Source organism: Xiphias gladius, chromosome 22, assembly GCF_016859285.1.
Source record: "Xiphias gladius isolate SHS-SW01 ecotype Sanya breed wild chromosome 22, ASM1685928v1, whole genome shotgun sequence".
Classification (NCBI taxonomy): domain Eukaryota; kingdom Metazoa; phylum Chordata; class Actinopteri; order Istiophoriformes; family Xiphiidae; genus Xiphias; species Xiphias gladius.
The window spans coordinates 24,028,789-24,054,571 of NC_053421.1; the positions used below are offsets into that span (position 1 = coordinate 24,028,789).

The 25,783-nt window shown below is 41.7% G+C and overlaps 2 protein-coding genes across 3 annotated transcripts; both read right to left on the reverse strand.

The window, feature by feature from the left end:
• Nucleotides 1-11,089: 11,089 nt before the first annotated feature.
• LOC120783644 (protein rapunzel-like) lies at nucleotides 11,090-14,610 on the reverse strand. Of its 2 annotated transcripts, XM_040116755.1 has the most exons (4): nucleotides 14,432-14,610; nucleotides 13,803-14,103; nucleotides 12,466-12,962; nucleotides 11,090-12,257 (listed from the first exon to the last, which is right to left on the reverse strand). In XM_040116755.1, the coding sequence occupies exons 3-4, from the start codon at nucleotides 12,957-12,959 to the stop codon at nucleotides 11,567-11,569; spliced, it is 1,185 nt and encodes a 394-aa protein (XP_039972689.1). In that variant the 5' UTR covers nucleotides 12,960-12,962; nucleotides 13,803-14,103; nucleotides 14,432-14,610; the 3' UTR covers nucleotides 11,090-11,566. The 2 variants fall into 2 exon arrangements, with proteins under 2 accessions (XP_039972689.1, XP_039972688.1); XM_040116754.1 differs by lacking the exon at nucleotides 13,803-14,103.
• Nucleotides 14,611-17,634: 3,024 nt separating this feature from the next.
• Nucleotides 17,635-25,213, reverse strand: LOC120784626 (protein rapunzel-like). The gene is made up of 3 exons (XM_040118573.1): nucleotides 25,136-25,213; nucleotides 22,126-22,203; nucleotides 17,635-20,596 (listed from the first exon to the last, which is right to left on the reverse strand). The coding sequence occupies exon 3, from the start codon at nucleotides 20,555-20,557 to the stop codon at nucleotides 19,874-19,876; it is 684 nt and encodes a 227-aa protein (XP_039974507.1). The 5' UTR covers nucleotides 20,558-20,596; nucleotides 22,126-22,203; nucleotides 25,136-25,213; the 3' UTR covers nucleotides 17,635-19,873.
• Nucleotides 25,214-25,783: the final 570 nt, after the last annotated feature.

Here is a 25,783-nt window from a genome sequence, read left to right on the forward strand (position 1 = left end):
GTCATCCCCCTGGCCTCCTCCTAAAATTATAGCGTTGCTTCTCTACAGAACCACACTGTGTTAGTTACAGAGTGGACTCCTACACGAAAACCCAAATGAAAAAAATCTGATGCAGGAGTCGCTCCTTCAAAACTAAATATGGGCTCTAACTAATCATCCTTTCCTCTCACATCCTTATTCATACAGTACATCAGTCCTGACTCTGAATAGAAACATATTATTTTTCATCACAAGCAGTCCGACAATCAGGCAACGACAGTTTAGTTGTCTTTGGTAAAGGCAGCCAGATGGTACAACACAATATGGGAAATGAGCTAAAATAATTTCTCTCAGCAATGTCAAAGATCTTTACATGTTGTTGCTGCAGTCAGTTTGTAATTAAGACGCTACTTTGAGCATGAAGTTTGACCTGTAGCTCACCCTTGTTTTGGTTGCCTTAACATTTATTGTGAAGATTGAATCCACTACTCCGCAACATTTTTTCAGTTGGGGGAGGTACTGCATTTGTTTTTTCTAGCACACACAGGGCGTAAGGAGGTAGTCGGGGCAGATGGTGGGTGCACAAAGAGCAGGACTTTGATACTTAGGTTTAGGTAAGAAATGGAGTACTTAAGTTAAGCTTAGGGAAAGATTGTGGTCTTGGTTAGATGTAAAATAAACACAACGTGCCTTACGCTTTGAGTCAGTTTTGGCCTTACAAAATGACCATTAAAATGGCATTATGTTTCCCCCAAAACATACCAGTTATACAACATAAACATCATTTCTTGGAGCCATCTACCATGTTTCAATCTGCGTGATCAGACTGGTCAAAGTTCAGTTGTTTTACGGCTCACGAGAGAACTGTACACGGCAACTCAATAAAAAGAAGGCTAAGAAGTGACATTCCCCCCCAAAATCATTTCAGACAGATGCCGTTTTACACACAACATCTGACTCAGCTGATGACCCCAATCAGTAATCACAATTTTATTGTTAAATTTACAGTATCATGACACATGTCACTTCTTAGCCCTCTTTTTATTGAGTTGCCGTGTACAGTTCTCTCGTGAGCCGTAAAACAACTGAACTTTGACCAGTCTGATTCACGCACAAACGTTCTGCACGCCCAACGATGACTCCAGCAGCATAAGGCCAACAGTCCGCCTTGGTACAAGTCCATGTGTCAATCACGCAGATCCATACAAACTCAAGTTAATTCTGAGGAAACAGATAAAGGTTCAGAGGCTGGGAGAAGGTGCCTTATTGACTGCAGGCAAATCCAGCTCCTGAGTCCATCTCTGCCCTTACACAAGTGAGTCAAACCACCTTCAAGCTCCATTTTAAATTGGAAATCCAGTTACTCATGCTGGCAGACATTTTGTTTAATCCTATTGTTGTAGTCCTGATTCACCAAAAGACTCAAAGTAAGGCTTGTATCTTCTAATTTGATCTCAGACTGCACATAGATGTTAGAGATGTTAAATTAACTTATTCTTTATATAAAAAACGAAATAAAAGATTATTTTTAGATCAGTTTATGTCCATATCATAGGCATATCACAGCCCTGACCTCAGAGGTGGTATGCAGCAATGATAGGTGGTCACAAGAAAACACATCCGTGAGTCATTTGGAAAAATAAGCCACAGGTATCTTAGCGTGTAGAGACTGGGACCAAAAGAGAAACTGATGGAAGGGATAGAGCATGTTTTATAAAGCTAGTCAATGTAGCAGTTACAACTGTAATTCACTAATGGTTTTGTGGACAGGCAAAAAACAGCCTGGGGGACTATTTATACCCTCACTGGGGGGGAACTACCAGAACTTCCCTGAATGTGGAGGTTACACATTGTCATCCCCCTGGCCTCCTCCTAAAATTATAGCGTTGCTTCGTGTGGTTCTGTAGAGAAAACCCAAATGAAAACCCAAATGAAAACCCAAATGAAAAAAATCTGATGCAGGAGTCGCTCCTTCAAAACTAAATATGGGCTCTAACTAATCATCCTTTCCTCTCACATCCTTATTCATACAGTACATCAGTCCTGACTCTGAATAGAAACATATTATTTTTCATCACAAGCAGTCCGACAATCAGGCAACGACAGTTTAGTTGTCTTTGGTAAAGGCAGCCAGATGGTACAACACAATATGGGAAATGAGCTAAAATAATTTCTCTCAGCAATGTCAAAGATCTTTACATGTTGTTGCTGCAGTCAGTTTGTAATTAAGACGCTACTTTGAGCATGAAGTTTGACTTGTAGCTCACCCTTGTTTTGGTTGCCTTAACATTTATTGTCAAGATTGAATCCAATATTCTTTCAATATTTACCTTTGATCTTCAGCAGAAGTCCTAACAGAGCTAATGTTTGTTTAACAGATCCTGCAACAGTCACATCTGTCACAGATGTAAATAAAACAAACATTAGCTTTGTTAGGAGTTCTGCTGAAGATCAAAGGTAAATATTGAAAGAAACACCGATAAGAAAATATGAAAGAAGAGAGGGTGATGATCATTATTGAAACATGGTAGATGGCTCCAAGAAATGATGTTTATGTTGTATAACTGGTATGTTTTGGGGGAAACATAATGCCATTTTAATGGTCATTTTGTAAGGCCAAAACTGACTCAAAGCGTAAGGCACGTTGTGTTTATTTTACATCTAACCAAGACCACAATCTTTCCCTAAGCTTAACTTAAGTACTCCATTTCTTACCTAAACCTAAGTATCAAAGTCCTGCTCTTTGTGCACCCACCATCTGCCCCGACAACCTCCTTACGCCCCGTGTGTGCTAGGAAAAAAAAAAAGAAACCTCCCCCAACTGAAAAAATGTTGCCTGTTAACATAAACTGGGCAGCGATTACATTTCCCTCGAAATGTATTTGGCAAAACAAATTAACAGTGCATAATTGCAATTTCTACATAGCAAGGTTGCACTTTTCTCACTCAGGAAAGATCAGCTCCGGAGTCCACCTTTGCCTTTGTTTTGAAAAATACTATGTTGAAATTGACTGAGAGTCGAGACTCATTAATCATTGAGTCAGCTCCTACATCTGATCCTCTGTATTTGTTGCTGTTCTCATGAGGATTTCATGTAGATTGTGAGAGATTAACCCACCGAAGGCAATGACTCAGTGCGACGTGGCATTTCCTGGTTCTCCTCTCTTTCATTTCCTCTTTCTCACGCTTTTACCCATTCCTTTGAGGTCATTATCCACAACTTCACCTCCCCCGTTATGTTCATGTTGCACAACCAGACTCACCTAACTCACCAGTGGCTGTTTCTGATGAAGGCAAAGAAAGTGTTTGTTTTTTTTTGTTTTTTTTTCACCTAATCATTTCCAAAGTTTCTTTTGAATATAAAAGTATTCTTGCATTTTTTGGCAGATTGAAACCAGCAACATGGTCCAAGAAATGTTCCAATTTACTGTTAGTCTGGCAACTTTTATTTATTGTTTTCTGATTACTACAACAAGTCCTCAGTGTTTTCTTTCTTTTGCAGAACATGTAGGAGGCTTTTATTAGGCTTTTATCCTACCTTTAACAAAGAATGAAAGGATGAGAGAAGACAGGCAGAAAAGGTAGAGAGCTGCAGTGACAAATGAGGAAAGACAGATGGGTTACAGGCAGAAACACAGAGAGCGAGGTAAGTAAAGCCAGGGAAAAAGAGAACAAAGATTCATATTCTGAGATTCTTCAAGTCCTGACAGGGCTGTTGACCTGCTGCAAATGAGGAAGACAGGAATCTGACAACGTTTGTGTGTGTGTGTGTGTGTGATGGCGGGGGGTGAAACTGAGACCTTGAAGAGGGTAGGCAGAAAGCGAGGGCACCAGAGGACAAAAGGACGTGTTGGAAAACACCAAGGAAATTTTGAGGCGCTGCAGATGGCCGAGACACGTGTTTACCACCCGGTGGATTTCCACTTAAAAGCTTTACTGAGCGATGGGTTCCCCAAACATTCCAGATGCAATCAGGCACATAAAGGTCCTTTAAAGATATATATAGCAGGTAAAACGGCCATTTAAGCTGATCTGCATCTGCACAGTCTTTCCATCACTACATATGATTAACTCCCAGGAAAATAATGACGATTTTAGACAATGAATGACATTTTTTTGCTCCCTGCCAACAATAGGGTTGAACAACTTCACAAACACAATGCTAGATGCTTTGTCACAGTTTGAACGTGCAGTAATTTACAGACGTCAACTTCAACACTGCCTCTTTGGATAGAAAACATAAACACTGTATCCACTCCACTCATGGTAGTAAAATAAAAGCAAGTATGGCGAGTAAATCTTGTACCTTTTTTTGGAATTCAGACAATGAATGACCAAGTAAAAAAAAAACAACTGACTTAGTGGACGAGCCCGCTCAGTTATTTATTTCAGAATGGGTGGAAGGCAGATATACACTGCAACATGACTGAATATTTGTCAATTACCCAATCAGAACTTGAAACTTACAAGTCCAGTCCTTGAGGGATGCTGAACGCCCAAACACAGTATTTTCAACCTGAAACAAAGCTACAACAAAATGTTACATGAACAGTAAATGCTGCCACAGAAACAGACACAAAAATGCAATCGAATGAGGATTTTATTTAAGATCTAAGTAAAGACTGAAATTGAAATATTAAAAACTTCTAAAAACGTGCAAAAACTATAAAGCCTTCATTTAAAGAGTCGCATAGTTGAATATTCATCCCTCTTTCCGGAAAGAGTTAGTTATTTAATATTTAATTGAAAGACAGCTTTGCATTTTTGGCACTTTCTTTACCAAGGCCTGAACACTGTTCTGGTTTCCAGTCCTTGTGTTTTGTGTACATTTTATTGTACGTTTTAGAGCTTATCTAACATTTTGTTGTGCACTTTTAGTTTGAAATTTCTGTGTTTGGGGGTCCAGCATCCTTTAGAGGCGGGTCTTTAATGTGTCTAGTTCTCATTGGATAATTGGCAGAGGAGCAGCCATCTTGTTCTGTAGGCTATATAAAGGCTGTTTCTCTATACCATCTGTAAATCACCCTGAGGCTGGACCTGTGCTGTGATATGTTGGTTGACTTAAGGGCAGACTTCTCCCGTGAGTCCGTCAATTTTGCCAGGTAATTTTTTTCACGCTTAGTTGTTAGGTCACCAAAGCACCTGCTTAGCTGGTGAAGTAGCGACAACACACTCTTTCTGCAATGTGTGACTATGTGGTGGCCACGCCGAAGGCCCTCAGCGGGACAGCTGGTTGAATTTCTAAAGGTAAAGCCCGGTCATCTCAACACTACTCACTAGGCGTGACTGCTTCCTGTCCCGTTTTTGATCGAAAGCGAATTCTTTCAAACCTGATAGGTTTCTCCTGAGACAATTTCAGCTCGTAAGCTAACCGCTACTTTTTAAGGTTATGATCCCCGAATTAAAATGCACGGACGATATCTGTGCAACTGAATTGGCAGAAGCAGTCTCCACATGATATGTCCTTGCCAGGATGTGGTAATTGATGCCACATGTATGTGATTTTTTTTTTTTTTTAAGCTACATGTTTGCCATTAGAAAATGCCAAAATGTTTTGTTTTTTTGGTCAGACTAAAGTGTACCCAAGCTCAAAATGTTATTAATTTTTGGACTTAATACTGTATGCAACATCTTGGGAGGAGTATACAGTGAGTACATGCAGTTCTGGAAAGTAAGTACATTTACTTAATTTCTGCTAGTTGAGTATTTCTATTTTATGCTACTTAATACTTCCACTCCACTACAATACAGAGTGAACCTTCTCAAAAACATTCTTAAAGATTAAACTTTTGTTTGTTTGTTTGCTGTTGACCCTTTAGAATAAAGCAGCGGGGCTTCTTGTTCTGCTTCAGATATCTATAAATTGGTAGCAGATTCTTCCAATAAACTTCTCAGATCGTTTCATCTAAATATTATTAAGAACCAAGAGAGGTTCAAACTATCCAATCTTTCACACACACACACACACACACGCACACACACACAAAGTTACAGAAAAGACAAAATAATCAATAAAAATTTGGGAACTCCTCCCATTAATAATCTCACGGCCCCTCAGATCTATCTTGTGCTTTTGGAGGGGCCCTCCACCTCTACCAGCTGCAGCAGAAAATGCTGCTTTTCCACAAAACAAACGTTTTCACTTTTAACACTTCAAGTACATTTACCCCAATAATACCTCTGTGCCTTCACAAGTAGGATTTTGAACGCAGGACTTTTACTTGTAATGGAGTATTTTTACATTATGGTACTGACACTTTTACTTAAGTAAAGGATCTGAGTTCTTTCAACACTGAGTAGATGCTATTTCTGCTTATTTTTTTCCGTCCAGCATTTATGAGGATTTGCTAAGTGGATTTAAAAAGTGGATTTAAATTCTACCCTTTAACAGTAAATGCCGAAAACAACTTTGTTTAGATTAATTGGGCTGTGATTTTCCAACCGTAACCTACCAAGTATCATATGAGTTATGAGTCATATGAGTTCTAAAACAAATCCACCTTACAAGTCCATCCAATTAAGAGCATTGGTTAACTGATCTGCAGTATATGCACATCAAGTCAACCTTTATCAGGTACATGATGTTTGGTTGTTGTATTCAGACAACTCTTGAATACATCTGTAACATAAAAAACTATGAAACTACATTAGGTCTGAAAAAAAACCAACGTGTCCTGTGTGTCTAAAACTATAACAGTAAGAATCTCCAACCAGGCAGGACCTTATCAAACATCAGTCCTTCGTTCTGGGCTCGGACCTGCAGCCAGTGTGTCACTGAACAAATGTTTTAATGCTTTTTATTGGATTAGTCCACTCAAAGAGCAGCAGGCTGGTCGATGGGTCGCTGGGACTGACGGGTAATTGCATTACGCTGTGTGGGCTGGGATTGGCAGACAACAGCGGACAGAGCTATCCTACCATTGATCGACTCTCCCCTCCAGTGCCACTCTGACGCTAGCCTCCATCCAGTCTTTCATTTGTTTATGAAATATTGATATTGGCTGCTATCTCCTCTTGGAGATGAGGAGATTCAGCTTGATGGAAAGGAAGAGCGTGTTTGGGGAATGCCAGAAAAAGGTTTTGTGAACTGACAGTTGTATTCTGCTCGGGGAATGTGATCAGTGTATTTTTACATCATGGCGGCTTTTGTTTTTTGTTCCATATATCATTTTTTTTAAACTAGCATTACAGTATCAAGCCGAATCCTAAAGTCCCAGCAGAGAAAAGGGAAATGCACTGTGTACCTACTTCCTATACATTTTCCGGTAAATGGTAAAAATCAGGACCAGGGTGATCCGCAGTCTCATGTGACACTCTCACATCCAGAGCTCACACTCACACACTCACACTTGTATTTTAAATGTGTAAAGGGGTAACACAGTGCGAGTGAATGCTATGACAATAAACGACTGAGCAAAACCATAAAACAAAGTCAAGTAGGCAGCAGAGGTTTTCAAATGTATAAATTCCTCACCTTGACAAGTGCTTTAAAGCCCACAAACTGACAGTTCCCGGAGATCTGTATGTTGATAGCGCCCTCTGTCTGTAAGCCACCTCTGGTACCATCTCCCCACCAGATCTCACTCTGTCATTCAGAAAACCTTGCTTCAACCTTCCCCTCGACCGCAAAACAGGCTAACTCTGGCTCTCGCGGCACTGAGGATGATGCATTAGATCTTGTCAGTAAACAGATGCTTCAGTCTTCCCATAATGACAGTCGGGATTGACGGGCTACCACAGCAAGAGCCATTTATGCAGGGGAAGGGCCTGCTGGATCAATAGTTGTTACCTAGGCAAAGCCCACACAACCACTAATGAATCCACTGGCTGACAGGACAGGCTGCCGCTGCTCGCCATGTCTACACAGGAGAAAAACCAGGAAGATCCCCAATGCTCCCGGTAATGATGTAAAAACTAACATCCAAATCCATCGAACACATTGAATAGAAAAATAAAAATGAAGGGATTGGGATGACGACAGTGTTTCATTAAATGACTGTCCAACAGCAGGTGCAGGTGACACAGGAGCGGGGTTTTCGGGTTTCGTTTGTCGCACTGTGCTGCGACACCTCAGTGGCCTTGTTCTCTGGGACCGGTTCTGTGGTGTGTTTGAAGACTGAGCTGTTGTCTGGCACGCCCGTCTGTCTGCCTGCTCCGCATTTTCTGTTTTTTCAGCGTAGGATTAAAGCACTGATACATCAAAGCTGGTGAAGCGTGTTAGTCACCTGTCTGGGATTTCTAATCATAAAAAGGCTTTGTGCCAACAAGGTAGCAGGTGCAGTGTTGTGTTTTTCACAGTGCAGTCCATGCGTACCTGGGCAGCGAACGCATTGTTTTGGTTTTGTTCTCCGGCGTATTTGTTTTGGAATGAAGCGGTGACGTTGAGTGTAAAGCGTTTTAGGTTTTAGAGTGGTCACATCCATATTAAATTAAACACTGTAAAACACGTGGCATTGTGAAACATAGTTCCCAAATTTTTTTTTTGACAATTCCAGAGGGCAACGACAGGGTTACATTTTCTACACGCTCCACCCAACCTGGATGCAGACAGCCTCAAATTAAAGCAAATCTTCAACGTTTTGTAGAATACACTTATTCGCTTTGCTGTCGAAAGTTAGATGAGAGCATACTTCCCCCATGTCTTTTTGCTATAATATGAAGCTGGAGCAAGCCGGCGATTAGCTTAGCTTAGCATAAAGACTGGAAGCAACGGAGAAACGGCTTGCCTGGCTCTCTGCAGTGTCCAAAAATCGGTCTGAACCTTACAACACCACTAACAACACCACTCATTAAAAGAACAGTCTGATGTTTTCGGAAGTACACTATTTGCTTTCTTGCTGAGAGTTAGACTGATACCGGTCTCATGACTGTACGTTAATTATGACGCTATAGCCAGCAGCCAGTTAGCTTATCTTAGCATAAAGACTGGAAATGGCGGGAAACAAGTTGCTTAGCTCTGTCCAGCTTTAACAGAATCCGCCCTACCAGCTCCTCTAAAGCTGACTAATTCTTTCGTTATATCTGGTTTTTATAATCCGAACAAAAAATTAAAGTGTAAAAACGGCTATTGGTGGTTTTACAAGGGGTTATGCGCTTGACTATTTCTTGGCTTGGAGATGGTACGTTGTTGTTTTTACACTCCAGATTTTGTAGAAATGAAACAAGGTGTTTTAAGGCAGATTTTTGAACTTTGGACGGATCCAGGCCTGCTATTTTCCCCCTGCTTTCAGTCTTTATGCTTAGCTTGAAACTACATGAATATTTTTTTTTCTCCTGGTATCTTTTCTAGCAGTTATCCACATACGTATGCATCTTGTGTTCCTTTTTTGTTGGCACATATAGTTATTGCTCAAATTTCTTCTCTTCTCTTTTCTTCTGTATATTTTGCTTATGTATTTTTTTCCTAATTGATACATTTTAATTTGAGATTGTTTTTTTTTTCTTTCTTTCTGGTAAGCTCTCTTTATAAGCCCTTATGGGGTTGTTAAATGTCACCAGCACAATTGTTTTTACTCCTTTTAATGGATTTTTTTTTTGTGTGTGTTTTATTATTTGTGGAAGTAAATAAACTAAAACTGAACTGGCTACGCTAAGTGTCCCTCGTCTCCAGCTTCATATTTAATGCACAGACAACGTTGGTATCACTCTGATCTCACTCTCAGAAAGAAAGTAAATAAGTGTATTACCCAGAACGATTTCTTTTAAGCTGTAGGACAACAGAAATGTGTAATTGCCCAAATCTTTATAGACTGTGCTTTGCATTACCTTCTGGAAAAAGTTTGTCTTCACCATAAATAAAAAATTAAATGAATCTTTTTGGCTAAAAAATTAGTTAATTGCAGACATTTGATAATTTGACACCGTTTTTGTAAACAGTGCCCCTGAACCTCACAACAACCTCATCTCTCAGCAGCAGCTATTTTCCGCCACACACAGAGAAACCTCGTGATGATTCAAGACAGTCCACTTCTTCCTGCACTGTGATGTATGTTACAGATAACACATGATGGATTCTGACAGGCTTGATGTATGACAGAGCAGCTAAGGACCCTCCAGGTCCACTGAGCTATGAAATGATGGCCCTCTCCACCCGGTCTGCACCTGCACCAGGCATTATGACTGATACCCTCCTGCTAAGCCAAGCACTTTGCAGCTCTTCTGCAGGATATTAGCTCAGCCAAAGGTTATTCATAGACTATCAGACTAGGGCTGCGGTCAGGAAATGCTGACTTATGTGTAAATATCAATTAAATTAGTCAGAGTCCCTGTTGCTGAGGGTGCACTGCCTCGTTTTAATGGGCACAGATACTAACAGTGCTGCCTAAATCACATTTGTACAAGAAAAGAGAGGCAGACATTGGATTATACTTGTTTACACATCCATTAACAATTTGTATTTGGTCATTAATTGTCATAAAGCCTAAAAAGAAAGACGACCATCAGTCATGCGCTGATTTTATTGAGATTTGCTATGCATGTAGAAGCTAATGTGGTTTAAGTATTGTTACATGACATTTTGATTCTGAATAAATACCCATTTTACTACTCTATATCACCATTTGGCATAACACAGTTCATTTAAACCTCCCCAGTTCCAACAAGTCGTGTGTTTGTTTTGAGAGAGGGCCGGGGAGTGAAGTGATTTTAAATTTCAGGTAAAAATCACAGTGGTTTTTTTTGAAAAATGCCCCCCCAAAAAAAAAAGTGTGAGTGTTTAGTGTGAGCGCGGATGTTATAAAAGATAAAGTAAAATTCCACCCACATAGGCAGAAAATCAAACATAAATCATTAAAGAATAACCATGATATTTGGCTGGGAAGAGCAAAACAACACAGCAGTTATGGTTTATCACCAAATGTTAAAAAAAATAAAATGCACAAGTGAAGAGTCTTGCAGATGAAATCACTTCTCATCAGGCCAGAAACAGCTAACACAAACCATTACCTAATTATAGGCACAGCACTGGTAGCACTGGGGTTTAGTTTTCAGTAGTTTGAAAGTGTTTGGAACACAAGGCACACTGTCGCATCCCCAGTGCCAGACTCCAAGCCTCTTGTTCTTCATGCCTGAGAAAGTAACCTCTGTGCTCCCTGTCAGAGTTATGTAGGCCAGCCTGATGAGCAGAGGCAAAATGGGAGCACAGCTCTGTAGATGCAGCCTCAGCAAAACCGCCGCTTTAGAGCTGTAGGTGCAGAAGCCATTTCTCACGGGGGACTGGATTATTACTGTATGCTGCTGAGGCACAGTAAAGGCTTAGACACTCCCTGTTTTTCTATACAGTACAGTGTTAGTTTAAAAACTCATATAGTTATAAAGAAACCGGTTAGTAACTCAAATTACAAATACAGATACACAGTGACAGTTTATAATATGCAAGCAGTTAATATTTAAACAGCTACAACAACATACGCAACATGAATAAATAAATCAAATGTCTATAATTTAAATATCCACTGTTTAAAGAGTTTGCACAATCCTGAAAGCTAATAAAAGTGCATCTGTGATTAAAATCTTTTAATGAAAGATCTGAAATACAATGTTTCCAATAGGGATGCTAAAATGCTAAAATCTTAAACATGTGACAGCTTTACTCAGAGTGCACACACACTGCCACATTCTTGTGTCTCTCCCAGTAGTGGCATCCCTCTGGAAAGCTCCATGCAGCTGCAGACTCCTTGTGGCGACTGACGGCGTGAACGACAAACCCGCACAGCTGCTTCTCCAGCACCTCCACCACCGCCGGGGCGTTTCCCTTCTTCCCCTGGCCCTCCATCGCCTGCCGGATGCTGTCGCGGGGCACCGGCTGGGGTTTGGTGCTGTACGACACCACCAGGTTTATGTTATTCACCTGCAGCACCTCGAACCAGTTCTGTCCTGCCACGTGATGAAAGTGCTCCCCTGCTCGCCATTTGCGGTAGGTGCTTCCTGAATGGTTGATTAGCCTCACTGACCAGCTGACCCAATCATACTTTTTCACCAAGAACTCTAGAAGCTGCTGAGTCGTATCTTGCAGGTTTTCTTCGTCCTTGTCTTGCAGGTGGTGCTGGGCATCTAATTTTGCTTGATCTGGGAAGGCAGCAATACAGGACTCAATGGTTGTCTTCATCCTGGATTCTACTTCTTCGATTTTGCTGCTCCACTCTTGGATTTTGTCCTCTTCCTCCTCTTGGCCTTGGGTTAAGGCACAGTGGCCCAGCAGAGCAATCAGGCCCAAACAGAAGAGCTCCTTCATCCGGACACAGAAATCTTCCAGGAGGCGGCGGTTCCTCGCCACATACCTGCAAGACAGGGGAACCATTTACTTTTACATTTAATGTATTTATCTGGTGTTTCTATCCAGAGTAATTTGAAATTGGTGCATCTGAATAAGCCCAAATATTTAGGTTGGCACAGGAGTTAAAGTCATGCAAAAGAGTGGTAGTAAAAGATCAGAGCTGCAGTAAATGTTTAATTAAATATGGCAAAAAAACCCAAAATACAATTTACCTGTCTACCACCTGTAAAACTGACTCTCCAAAGCTGTTAGTACCCATCAGAGCATCATACAACACAAACAGGTTCTTCTCTCCCCCCGTTTTAGCAAAGTGCTCCAGAAAAAGCCTGGTCTTCACCTCCCTGAACTCCTGTTTTGCCTCCAAGATGTCCATGTATTTCCTAAACTGGTTTCTGATGTTCTCCTCCATGGAGAAGTACTGGGAGTCCAGTCTCCCCTTCTTGATCTCGCAGTCAATGTCTTCCAGCTGGGTGGAGAGCACGTCGAGCTTGTTCCTCACCGTCAGGAATTGCTCTTTGACGTAAAAGACCTCTTTGCTCAGGACATTGTCTAAGGCCAGGCGGAGAACCGGAGCAGCGGCCTCACAGAGGGGGAAGAGCTCACCCACGGCGCTGGCCAACACCTCGGCCCCCCTCTCAAACATATCCATCACTGCCTCGATGGCCTCCTTCTTCTGGGCCACAACCCTCTCCAATGAACTGGACATGTTCTGAGACACAGAGGGACAAAATCTGTTGTCAAACATCAGTAAACCTTGGGGAGGAAGATAAGGGGGTGTGCAACAGAAAGGCCAAAGTCTTTATTCAGTTAAGATGTCCATGAGAAGGAGTCCCAAGCAAACCCTCTTCACAGGAAGTGTAGGATTACAACTTGTGAACAGTTCCACCATTCTTTTCTTTCCCCCACTAAATTTCTCAGATTTGAATAACAGGTAGAGACCAGAGGAGAGCCCTCTATCTAGAATTGACAAGAAAAAAAAGCAAAGACTGGATAAAAGGCCAAAACAGAATAAAAATGTACGTAGCAGAACAGTGTTTTTGGTTTTCCTGTAACACTAATCCTTTTACGACCCCTTATATTTGCCTTGTGACCCTCGGAGGGGTCTCAAACCCCTCATTGAGAACCACCAGTGATGACTATTAACATGTACCCACTTACTATAATGAAGGCAGTGGCGCCAAAATGTGTTTACAAATTTACAGATAGAAATTATCCTTGTAAAGGCTCTTTAATGCACCTTGGTCTCTCTTAACTCATAAAAAGACCAATGTCTATTGAAACTTGGCACTATTGTTAAAAATCCAGAATCCCAGCAGGTTATAAAATACATCGTAATTTTTTTTTTCCTCCTAATAATATATGACAGAGAGTTTAAATTGATCACATGGAGAAACCTCCCCTTTTCACGTTTGAAGAGAAATAATATGTAAAGAATCAAATGCAGTTACTCAACGAGGATTTTGTTCAAATCTTGATCAGGCAAGCTGTGATATTTTAAGTATTCAATCCTGTTACTGCAGAAAAACAAACAAACAAAGACTCTACACACCCAAAGGGGAAGCAGGTAACGATATCACGTAGACAAAATGGGGGCCTGAGATACTTGGATGAGAAAACGACACGGATGCCCTTGAGTCTGCATACGACTCATTTCAGAGCAGAGCAGACTCGAGGCCCAACCGTGTTTAAAAATCCCCTTTCATCCGTGCTCGCCACCTGACACATAAATTACCCTGTCGTCTCCGTTCAGACGTCCGTCTGTGGGTGGACCCCAGACGCCGCGTCACCCAACTTCTCCGCAAATTAACGTTGACATTATTATTTGGTTTGGTTGGTGTGTTTGTTCGGATCTGAAAAAAAAAAAAAAAAGCCCTCTGATGCGCAGTATTTCTAGCGAAGAGGGAGAAAGGAGCAAAATCTGCACCCATGGGAGTAAGAAGGGTGCGTTGTCAGAAGAAAAAAAAAAAGAACCTTTTTAAGTAAATAAAGGAAGACAAGGTTTGTCAAGCGTCCGGACTGCGCCGTGTTTAACTGGCACACGCACCCAAAACGAAACGCGCGACGGGAGGCTTTTTACGCACAGATGAGAGCATCGGACACACCTTACAGCACCTTGCACTCCTCCCGATGGAAGATAAGGACGGTCACAGTTCTGTAATAACGGCGTTTTTTCTGTACCTCAAATGAAAAGCCCCCCGCGCTGCTCCTCCACGTCCGATGAGCTCCAACAGCTGAAAAACAAGTTTTTTTTTTGTCTTTTTCCGTTTGGTTTTTCTTCTCCTTAGAGTTTGAGGGAATTCCCACGGTGCTCTCATCCACTGTGGAGCCGAGGAGGGGTCCAAAAAAAAAAAAAAAACCCAGAGGACAAACAGGCTCCGGAGAAGGGGAGGAGATGCGCACTTAATATCTGCAAAGGGGAGAGAGAGGAAGAGAGGAAGAGAAAAAAAGGGGGGTGGGGGGCACAGCGCAAACTGCAAGCGGCGCTAATGTGGTCGGTTCCATTTTTTTTTCTTCTCAGTCTTCGTGTCACCATGACAGGGAATATTCGGTCTCTTCAACAAATCGGGGCCCGATTGAAATTGTTTTTTTTTTTTTTTTGTCTTTAAAGCGTTTCCCGCATATTTTCGACGGGGTTTTGTCCTGAGCGGAGGTCTTACTGCGCACTTGGCGCAAAAATGGCTCCTCAAACATAATGCGCTTCAGCTGCTCTGAATGTTTAAGGCTCCGAACTCGAGGTAAGACGATCGCAAAACCGCCGTTGGGTTTTTTTTCTTTCTAGCGTCTGTATGATAACCTGATATAACATCATCACCTTTAAAAAAAAAAAAAAAGAACCCACAAACGCACCTCAGATCACAGAGCGGATGTCCTGCAGCTTACACCCTAAACATTGAGATTTGTAACGAGATTCAGAATATTGTTCTGTCACATTCATGGAAGATATTTACTGCGCTGGGGGCGAATTTGCCAAGCGCACGGTCTTCGTTTATAACTACGGCACCGACGTGCGTCACCCATCTCCCAGTCTGGTTGGTCACAAATATAAATACATGCGGTTAAGACACCCGGTGAGAAATTTTTATTTCACACCGAATGTAGTATTATTATTTTATTTTTTATTTTTTTCGTTATCAGTCCGTGGATTTAGTGATGATCAGAAGAAACCTCACATCCCCCTCATCTGTGCGCACACGACGCGCCCAGTGTCAGCCCGAACTGGAGCTCCCTCAACAGGGACACATCACGCAAACCTTTTTTTAATGCTTCCTAACCCGTGAAGGACCTCACCTCGGGTATGGGGATTTCAGTTCGATTGTACATTGTCGAGGCTTTAACTTGGATTCCCGAAGTGACACCCGTTCTCTTCAGGTGAGAATGGATTCTCCCAAACGAGCTCGTGTCACGAGCACCACCATTTGCCTGACGACGCGCGCCAGTGGCTCAGAGGCACCCGTCGTCCTGCAGAACAGGTAATCGCCTCCCATCTCTGTCTCTCCGTAATCTGCATTTCAAACGCCTCCAGAGCACATTTTCCTGTTCTTGCCCCCCCCACTCTGAGCTGTAAGTCAAACCTGTTCAGCTGGAAATGGATGCATGAGGCCCATACCAGAGGTACTTAACCCCGGCCATGTCCTGCCCATTTTACCCCCCCCCCCCCCTCTTGGATCCTGTCAATGAATTTGCGTTGCCCTGTTTCAGGACACGTAGAGGATCTGGCTTTAATAGCTCCATAGTCAGTTTGGAAACGCAGATGTGATGCCTCAGTCCCGTGGGCCTTCGGGGAGCTCAGTGAAAACAGTTGCACTGGGGAAGCGAGTGAAGCACTCACGCCCCCTTGTGTACACATCGGTAAATTGCAACTCGACACATCCGTCTTGGATCTCCGGCATCTGAGGACATTTCCCACAGGTTGTCCCCACATATTTAATACCAGTAAAGAGCTCTAGTTTTCCAAACTTTCCATTATTGTATTTTTAGCATATTTTTTAGTTTTTTTGGGGGCAGACAGAATAATGGACAATACCCTTTTAATATTTAATCTTTTGGACTGATTCAGTCAAAAATAAACGAGAAAACAAGCAAGCAAGCAAGCAAACAAAACAAGGTGTGTTTGAACATTTTGCTGTGTGAATAAGTGGAAATAAGAGTTGGAACAAGCAGAAACTTAAATACATGACCTTGGCAAACTGTGATCAGATTACGATGCTTATTTTCCAGCACAAATATTCTGCCGTGAGTGTGTGGAATTAGATTTTCGCTCCAATATTATTCAACATCTCTAAAGAATCAAATCAAAAAACATTGAATCGAGAATGAATACAAATATTTTGGAAAATAAAATGCCCCAAAAGTAAAATTTACTTTGAAACTATACAAATGTTCACCATTCAATTGTAACTTTATCCACTTTCATTTCACTCACTGGGATTTCTCCATCGTTGTCACATGTGTGTTTTTTTTTCCCCTCAGTGTATAATTGCTATTCAACATTAGAGCCAGAGAGAGTTTTGCAGTAGAGAGTCACAATTGTTAGCACATTCAATATTGTTTCATTTATTCCATTATATTTTCTATTGAAAAATTTGCAAATTCTCGATTCTAAAGTAACAGTAGTTATATAAATTTATACATAGTGTGTTTCTTCCCATACTTGCAATGTATTTAGGCGTTTCTTTTGTGCCTTCGTGGTGTTCTCAAGACGGTTCATTACAGATTTAAAATGGCTAAATTTGCCAAGGACAAAAACAATATGGTCAAAAGTATATGGACACCCAACCATTATACCCATCGGTGATAGCCGAAGATCAAATTCAAAAACCACGTGCATTAATATGGTGCTCTGAAAGCCGTCACTCTCCTCGGAAGGCTTTCCGCCAGATTTGGGAACCTGCCTGCAGGAATTTTTACCATTCATTTCCAAGAGCATTAGTGAGGTCCAGCACCGGCCCTGGACGGTAAGGCTTGGCCTCACAGTCACCATTCCAGTTTCATCCCAAAGGTGCTGGATGGGCTTGAGATCCGTGCTCACCAGACTGGGGGAAAAAACATTTCGTCATGGACCTGGATTTGTGCACAGGGTTACTGTTTCGTTGAAACGACGACTGTTGCCACAAAGTTGGAAGCTGTAGCGTTGAGATTTTCTTTAAATGGAACAGCCTCAGACGAAACATGTTGTCCACGTACTTTTGGCCACATAGTATATCTCACAGTACTTAAAACTTGTGAAGGTTTTGCATATAGCTCAGTTTAACATAGCTGTTGTCCACACTGTGGAAGGGGCTCAATGGATAAAGGAGCAGATTTTTGGCAGGACAATCACATTTTATTACTTAAACTTAAATAAAGAATTAACCACTCCAAATCAGTATTATTCAAGCATGTTTATTTATAGAGGTGCAGATACGACCAGGCATCAAAGATCCATAACAAAAAAAAAGCAAGATATTCACACACACGACACTTCAAAAAAGCCTTAAGAGGTTCATATAAGTTTCCCGCATGACAGCAGCATTTCGACTATATTTGTGTAGCGTATACGGACTCTGTTGGAACAATAAGAGATATGTGCCCTGGCATGGACCCAATAAATGAGTTTAACACAGAGTTAGGTTTTGAAAGGATGAGAGTAGTATGGGCTGGACCTCAGTAAAACGTTATAAAAAAAATACACAAACTGCTAAGTTTGAAAACCATTAATGACAATCAGACGTTCTTTAGTGATCCAAACCTGTCTGGTACTGCGGATACCACCAGTTTGCTAAAGCAAAAAAGATGCACATTTACAAATATTATTTTAACTACAAGTTTAAACATGAACTGTAGCACACAGAGCATTCAGAACATAATGCCTACTTAAAACGATTGAGCCAAAAACCCTCGAAAGAAAAAAACAATAATACAAAACTAATAACCACATTTAGGCACTGTTGGTCAGATGATGAAGTGCGTGACAAGAGCGTGAAGATATAAAAGTTTTATCGTGATACTCAGGCTTAACTGTAAAAAAAAAAAAGTGATAATGGACAATTAATGTTTTATAGGCTCAAAATGACCATACACCAAAGAAACCCATTGATAATTTTATCTATGTAATACAACGACACTTGGTGCGCCTCCTGCATTGCTAAAAAGGCTGCAGTACACATACAATAGAAAATAAAAGAGTGACAGAATTGCTCAAGTCAAGAGGGGAAGGATTCCTACAGTGTCGTTTAAACTTCCAAGAATACCACATATCAAAAGTCGAATACCTCAGTTGTGTATAAAATCAACATGACGCAATTAAAGGTAGAGAAAATAGAAGCCGATAAAATACATTTAGTTTGTATCTAGTGTATCCTGCTGTGGTGAAGTGTTTATTTTGCCAGACGTAGTAATACAACAGATCTGATTTTGTTTTGTACTGTTCGCGTTGTCAGTTTTGTCACTGAAAATGTTCACTAAAGATAAAGAGAAGTCAATAACTGATCACAGCAGCATCTGAAATTAGTGTAAAAAAAAAAGATTAAATTTAGTGCTGGACGAGAAAGCACATGCAGGGCGTATCATGAGCTCCACGAGAAGCCTATAATGTTTGTGGCACATATTGTGTTGCACATGGCGTATATGATAATGTGACTGGATCGCTGTAGTTACATTCATAGCTCAGAAAACTTTGGGATATTTGTTCCTTGTTTTGGTTTTAGCGTGCCTTCCTGGCGTCACAGATTATCGTTATAACTCTGTTGCGCGACCAAAAGTCTGTCTAATAGCCGTTCTTTCATCGATGACATGGCATAAAAAAAAAATCAGATACAGTCTGGTCTAAGAATTCACCAGAGGCCCCGTAGTGGTGTTATGGTCATAGGACCGCAGCCTAGGCAGGGTAGTGTAGGACACTTGCCCATTCCAACATACTCTTTCCTTGTAGTGTTATACACGTATTTCACAAAATCTACAATAAATGCCAAATTGGCAGACATTTTCCGAAAGTGCATTATGGGGTGTGGTACATTGCAATGTGACACACTAAAGCCTGGTACATTTCTGTTGAAGGCTCATTTGCAGATGTGAAATCTTGCATGGCATATAGTGTAAAATTGATGAACATTACCAAAATGACTCTCTCTTAGTGTAGTTTTATGATTATTTGTAATGATCCCACTGCTGATTTTAACCTCAAAGGTTTCTGCATCAGTTGAAACCATCTCAGTACTGCAATGCGAGATTTACAACAAAACTTGAAGAATTCATCTCTGAAGTTTTGCCGATTGTGATGCGCAAGCCAATACAAAATGGGCAAATATTGTAATAAATATTGTACAATCGTTTTGTTGTCTTTACCTCAACCTGGACAGAAGCTACATGAAGACCACTCAAAGACCACTTGCATATACAGAAAGATTGGATAAATTAGCTGTTGGTTTTTTTTTTGTTTTTTTTAAATAATGAGACACACTGTTGCTCATTTTTATCACTGGGTTCTCAACTGGTGACCCGAGATGCATACAAAGTGCTTATAGGGTGAGTAAAAGCTAAGAGGAAGAGGAAGGAGGTACAGCAGGAATGTGAACCTGTGAGTCCTAAATCTGAAGGAAAAGCAGCAGGGGAGAAAATAAAGCTCCTCCTCACACTGCTGCTTCATTTGCACTTGCTCAGAGCCTCCTGCATCTTCTCTTGCACACGCTCCATCTTTGCGGCCCAGTCCTCACTCAGACTCTCTTCGTCGTCTCCAATGATGGCGGCGTAGCCCATGAGGGCGATGAGCCCGATGCAGAACAGGTAGGTGAGGCGCGTGCAGAGTCGCTCCATGGTAGGGCGGTCGCCTTGCGAGTGCTTCAGGTAGACCTCCAGGATGGGCCTGCTGAACAGCTTCGGCTTACCCACCACGCCATCATAGAGTGTGTGCAGGTTCTGGTCGCCCAAGTCATTGGCGTAGCTCTCTTCGAAGTCGTCCTTCTTGCGCTCGCGTAGCTCCGGCCGTGCCTCCACCATCTCCATGAACTTTCTGAACTGGTTCTTCAGGTTCTCCTCCACCTGACAGTACTGGCCATCCAGCGTTTCCTTCTTGATCTGTACCAGCGTGTTGCGATTCTGCTGGGACAGCTGGTCCAGCGCTCGGTTGACTGAGCCGAACTCGCGTTTCAGCGTGCGGATGTCCTCATCATCGACGTGGTGCAGCACCACCCGGATCAGGGAACCAGCCACGCCAAAAATGGGGTTGACCACCGCCGCTGCCGAGGAGATGGTGGCCACGCACTCCAGCACTTTGACCAGGCCCTGCTTCAGCTTGGCCCGGTCGTCAATGATCTCCTCTTCCATCATTGTTCAGCGCTTGAGGTCACCGTGTGAAGATGTGGACGTCTGATAGTGAGAGAGGAAAAATCACAGTTTACTGGACCTGATGCGTTTATCATAATGATGCATTCTGGGTACAGATTTCCTCTCAGGACATACAGTTGTATTAAAACAGCAACTGGATAATGCAAAGTTGATGCGCTGAAGCAAATAGGCTGTTGTGGTGAGAGGGTCTGTATTAGCTGCTGCATAAATCGTAACAAAACATGTCTGAATATAGTTAGTTACTTTTGTTTTTTATTGGTTTATTAGTTTACAGTAATTTACGGTTTGGATAAATACAGTAAGACATCATTTATTTTAAATACACCCAATAGTTGCCTGAAAACAGCCTAGAAAAGCCACCAAACACCAAATATCCAGATATTTGTGGGTGGTATTTCAACCAAGGGGATTTTAAACTGCAACCAAATCCCTGACAATTCACTCATCAGTGCCATAGCTGGTAACCATAAAGTAAATTTAGGATGAATGTTGGTATCGCTTTATGAGTCTGTATTTAAGTTTTCTTGAAAAAACTATGTAATTTGCTACTAATTATAGGGAAAATGGAAACGTTGTTCAACTGTCACACTTTTAATTAATTCCAATTATTTGCTTGTGTAGCTTAGAGACTCTTTTAGTCAGTACAGGTCAGTTTCCCATAATCAGTAATGAATGAATATTCATTAATTATTAAATATATTAATAATATTTGAATGGCTATTTTCCCCATAGGAACTGCATGGTTCTTGCCAGGAAACTTCATAGAAAATTACTGGGAAATTATCAGGACGTTATGGACATGAAAATCAAAGCATCGTCCATGTGTTTACTCATCTTGACATTCGTTTGTTTTTAAACTTTCCTGAAGAGCAAAGATTACCTCAGTAATTTGATGTCACGTGGCTCGTCCTCTTAGGTCACGTTTTTGTCTTAGCAATAATACGCCACTTTGATTTTCTCCGTACTATGACTACAACTGAAACCATTAGTCGATTAATTGAGCAAAAGAAATTAATTGGCAGCAATTTTGATGACTTTTTTTCCAGGCGAAAAAAGGGCCAAAGATCCACCGCCCCCAGCCTTTCGTGTGTGAGGATTTGATGCTTCTTTTGTCATAAACAGAATGGTACTGAACTGGATATCTTGGGGATTTAGACTGTTGGCCAAGGAAATTGAGACGCCAACTTTGGCTCTGGGAAATTATAGTTGGGCTATTTTCTGAGATTTTACAGACAAAACAATCAATCAAGAAAATAACTGGCAGATTAATTGACAATGAAAATAATAGTTGAACCATAATTATGAGATTCATGTTCAGTATACTGCTAATTTAATTTGACAGCCATGAAAAAGGGGGGGGGGCATTATAATTCTTTGACTTTCACAGCCATAAATCAGCTGACTCCAGTGTCAGTGTTTTCTGACTGCTTTGTCAGCCGCAGATAAAGAGCATTTCACGGTTGTTTTCGCAGAATATTCCAACATGATGGACAAATGACTGTGACAGTAAGCTGCTGGTTATGTGTTGGAGGAGAGTTGTAGCCTCTTACATCGAGTTTCTCACACAGCAGCTTCAGCCTGTGTTGTTAAAAGTGCGAAAGGGACGCTGGTCCTGATCCGGATGATTCCTGAGACAAAAGACAGAGAGGGACTCAGAGAAGTGATTCATATATATATATCCAACACAGAACATGCATAGCAACGATTTGGCTCATTCTGTCTGTCTGTCGACCAGGAAGTGAGCGTGTCCCCCCCCCCCCCTTGATGGCTGCAGGTTTCAGCAGTGAAGGAGTTAACAGCCTCCGTTCAGCACTGGAGCCCTTTCAGCACCAGGCTGCTCTCTGTGTCTTTCTATGGGCCGAGCCGATAGCTCCTCGGCAGCGGCAGCTGCGGCGGCAGCAGCGCGCTGAACGACGAAGGCATGTTGAGAGTCTCGCGGCAGCTGACGGGCGGGGGCAGAGAAAACCCTTCAGCTGGAAAAACAAATTGTTCAGTGGAAAAACAAATATGAGACAAGTGACTGAGCTTGTAATACACGTTTAGTTGGTGATAGCAGGTCCTGTTACACACTAAACTATACACGTTTAGTTTGTAACAGGACCTACTATCCAGACTGTAATATGGTTTCAAGCTACTCTAGATGAATTTAGATATTAAAACTTCAAACTGTGTGAGCTGACTGACTGCTGGAGGCTCCGAGAAAGTCTCTGTTGACACCTGTCATTTGTTAAAGCAGGATTCACACAGGAGTGGTTTTTTTTTTTTTTTTGGCTTTGTTTTTTTTTGTTTGTTTCCCACAAACAGAAGCATGATAAAGTGACATGATAGTGACATCCGCCACAAAGCTAAATGTAGTTCAAGGACTCACACCGCTTCAAACAGAAATAGAAGAGAGAGTGTGTGTGTGTGTGTGTGTGTGTGTGTGTGTGTGTGTGTGTGTGTGTGTATGTATGTGTGTGTGTGTGTGTGTGTGTGTGTGTGAGTGAGTGAGTGAGTGAGTGGGAAGTATCCTGTTATCTCCTACTACACCTCTGTAACTTGTCAGTTACGGCTCGGCAGGCCTGCAGGAGTGCATGCCGGTCGCAGAGGTGATCGCGACAGCCGCGTTGTGCCGACACCGGGGCCCCACAAAGGCCCGAGCGAGTTCAGACAGGCCTCCGAGACACGCGGATGTAAAGGACAGTGGTTTCTGGTTTTGCTTTCTTTTCTCTTTAAATACTTGTGTCCACCAGAGGGGGCAGTAATTTACCTATAACGGCAGACACGCCCATCACATCTACAGTCTGATTTCAGCACCACCACCACTTTGGACTGAAAGCAGTGACGCTCAGGAGCAGGATTTAACCCTTTACCTTCAGGTTAACTTTAAATGATGTATTTAAATGCCTATAATTTAAAAAAAAAAAAAAAAAAACATTGGTAAAAGTTTAAATTATTTTAATACTTGTGAAGCCTACACTTGAAAAATCTTGTAAGATGAGATGAAATCCCCATATGACGCTCCTAAAATGTCAATTTTGGAAGATTTAAAAAACATTTCTCATCCCATAATTTCAGCTTTTACACTGAAAGCAATCTACTCTGCGCGTGAATGTCTCACTTTTTTATTTTTTACTTTTACGGCTGCCGATTAGTTTTTTTGCTTCACAGGTGGTAGATGATTATCACTAAATTAACAAATTACATTCATGTGTGTTATATTTTCCATTTGTGTGCCCTTGTCTCCACAGATGATGTCCCACAAAAGAAAACCCTCCATGTCTCAACACAATATGGCAGTCTGCAAGACGAGATGCAGGTAATTAAAGGGTTAACTGCTGTTTTTTTTTTGACATAAAGTAATTCTCTGAAACACCACCAATATCAAATTCTAGATTTTTTATTCCTGCGGGAATAATCTGAGCCATATTTAATAGAAACTGTATGATTTTGGCGAATCTGGCGGCTTCCTGCAGCTGCAATTTTATGTGTAACACTAAATTAACCCATTGTGGAAATGAAATTTTTCCTAATTCGACTTTTCAACTTCACTTATATTTCTTAACGAATGAGCTTGATCATTCTGAGATTTAAAAAAAATAATTTTGAAGAGAAACAAGGATTGATTTCTAAGTTTGTGGGTTTTAGGTCAATAAATATGCTAATTAATGGCAAATAAATTAAAGTAACTACGGCTCCCGAGTTCAAATCTGCTCCATCTCTTAACCAATCACTGCTCTGTGACAGCATGGCCTTCAGAGACATCAGACGGCACAACACTCAAACCAAGTCTCAGTCAGAAAGTCTTAGCCTAAAGTTGTGGCTCGGTGACTCAGCTTCTGCATTATTGTGTGTCTATAGAGAAACTAGCTATAGGAAGATGTAAAGTTAAAGTCACTGCTAGGAAGCAGGACTTGACTGCGTGCTGGTTGTAAACAAAGCAGCTGTGTCTCTCTGACCAGGAAGTGTCAGGCTGCTCTCACCTGTTTCCCTGCAGTGGCCATCTTGAATGTTTTCTGTGATCAGAGCAGTTGTGGGCTAATCCAAATCTACACATTATATGTTCCATCAAAATCGTTCCTGAAGTACATGAGTTAAATTCCCATGACCTGTGTGAATGGCTCTGCGCCTCCTCTTCATGCAACATGACAGTTTGCTCTCTGTCTTTACAGATCACAGCCTGTGTGGCAGTAGGGAGTCTTCTCTGAGGAAGTACAGACCTTGAGGCTAATACAGTTCAAACAATAACTATACTAATGAAGATAAACGTATTTCTCCGTGTCATCCGGACTTCTTCCATGTTTGTGAGTACAATAACAAGCAAAACATCCTCTCTCCAACGGCTCAGGGCTAGTCAGCTGCCTTCCTGCCCAGCTATGGCTCCCCCTAGCCGTGCCTCCATATTTCCTTGTTAATGCACACCATAATGCCCTTACCCTCCCTGCTGTATCACACTGCCAATACACCAAAATACACCTGAAAACCTCCATTTCTCTGTCTAAAACTGGAGTACACAGTCTCAATCTGCTTCCCAGCCAACATTGGGCACCATTGGCCTCAGCAGGACAGAGGATTTCTTACCTTTTGAGAGTGGCTCTGCCTATACCTCCCTCTCCAAAGTCCCAACCTCGACAGCCTCCTTCTTCTTCCCAGCAATCCCTGCAAAAAAGGACACTTCCATGTATGTTGAATATGTAGGGGTGTCCAAATCGTGCTAGACCATTTCTAAAGAGCCCCAAAAGCCCCCAAAACCCAGAAATGGCCCTTTTGACCCCAAACACACATAAACTCCAAAATACCATTTTCAAATGGCATGTCAATGGCCTTAAATAGTAAAGCCCACTCCTCAAATACACCAAGGTCTACCCCTATGGTTTCAACTTGTTTTGGTCCATCCAGTAGTCATACAGTTAAAACTGATGAACAATTGTCAGTCAGTGCGCAGCTGAGCTCTCAGAGACTTTCAGCCGCCTTTAGTGGCTTTGCCAAGCCCCGGAGCATCTTTTGGAGGCTACAAATAGTCCATTTGTGGGATTTATGAATCAAGGAGACCACTTTCTTGTGGACTGAAACAAAGAAATTCGAAGGAAAATGTTTCGGGAGTGTAGAATCCAACAGCGCAAAAAGAAAGCGTTGGATCCGAATGGGCCTCTCCAAAAGTGCACAGGTGCATCCAAAGGCACAGGGAGCTCTGCAAAGGCTCCAGGAGGGAAAAAAAGAGACGTTTAT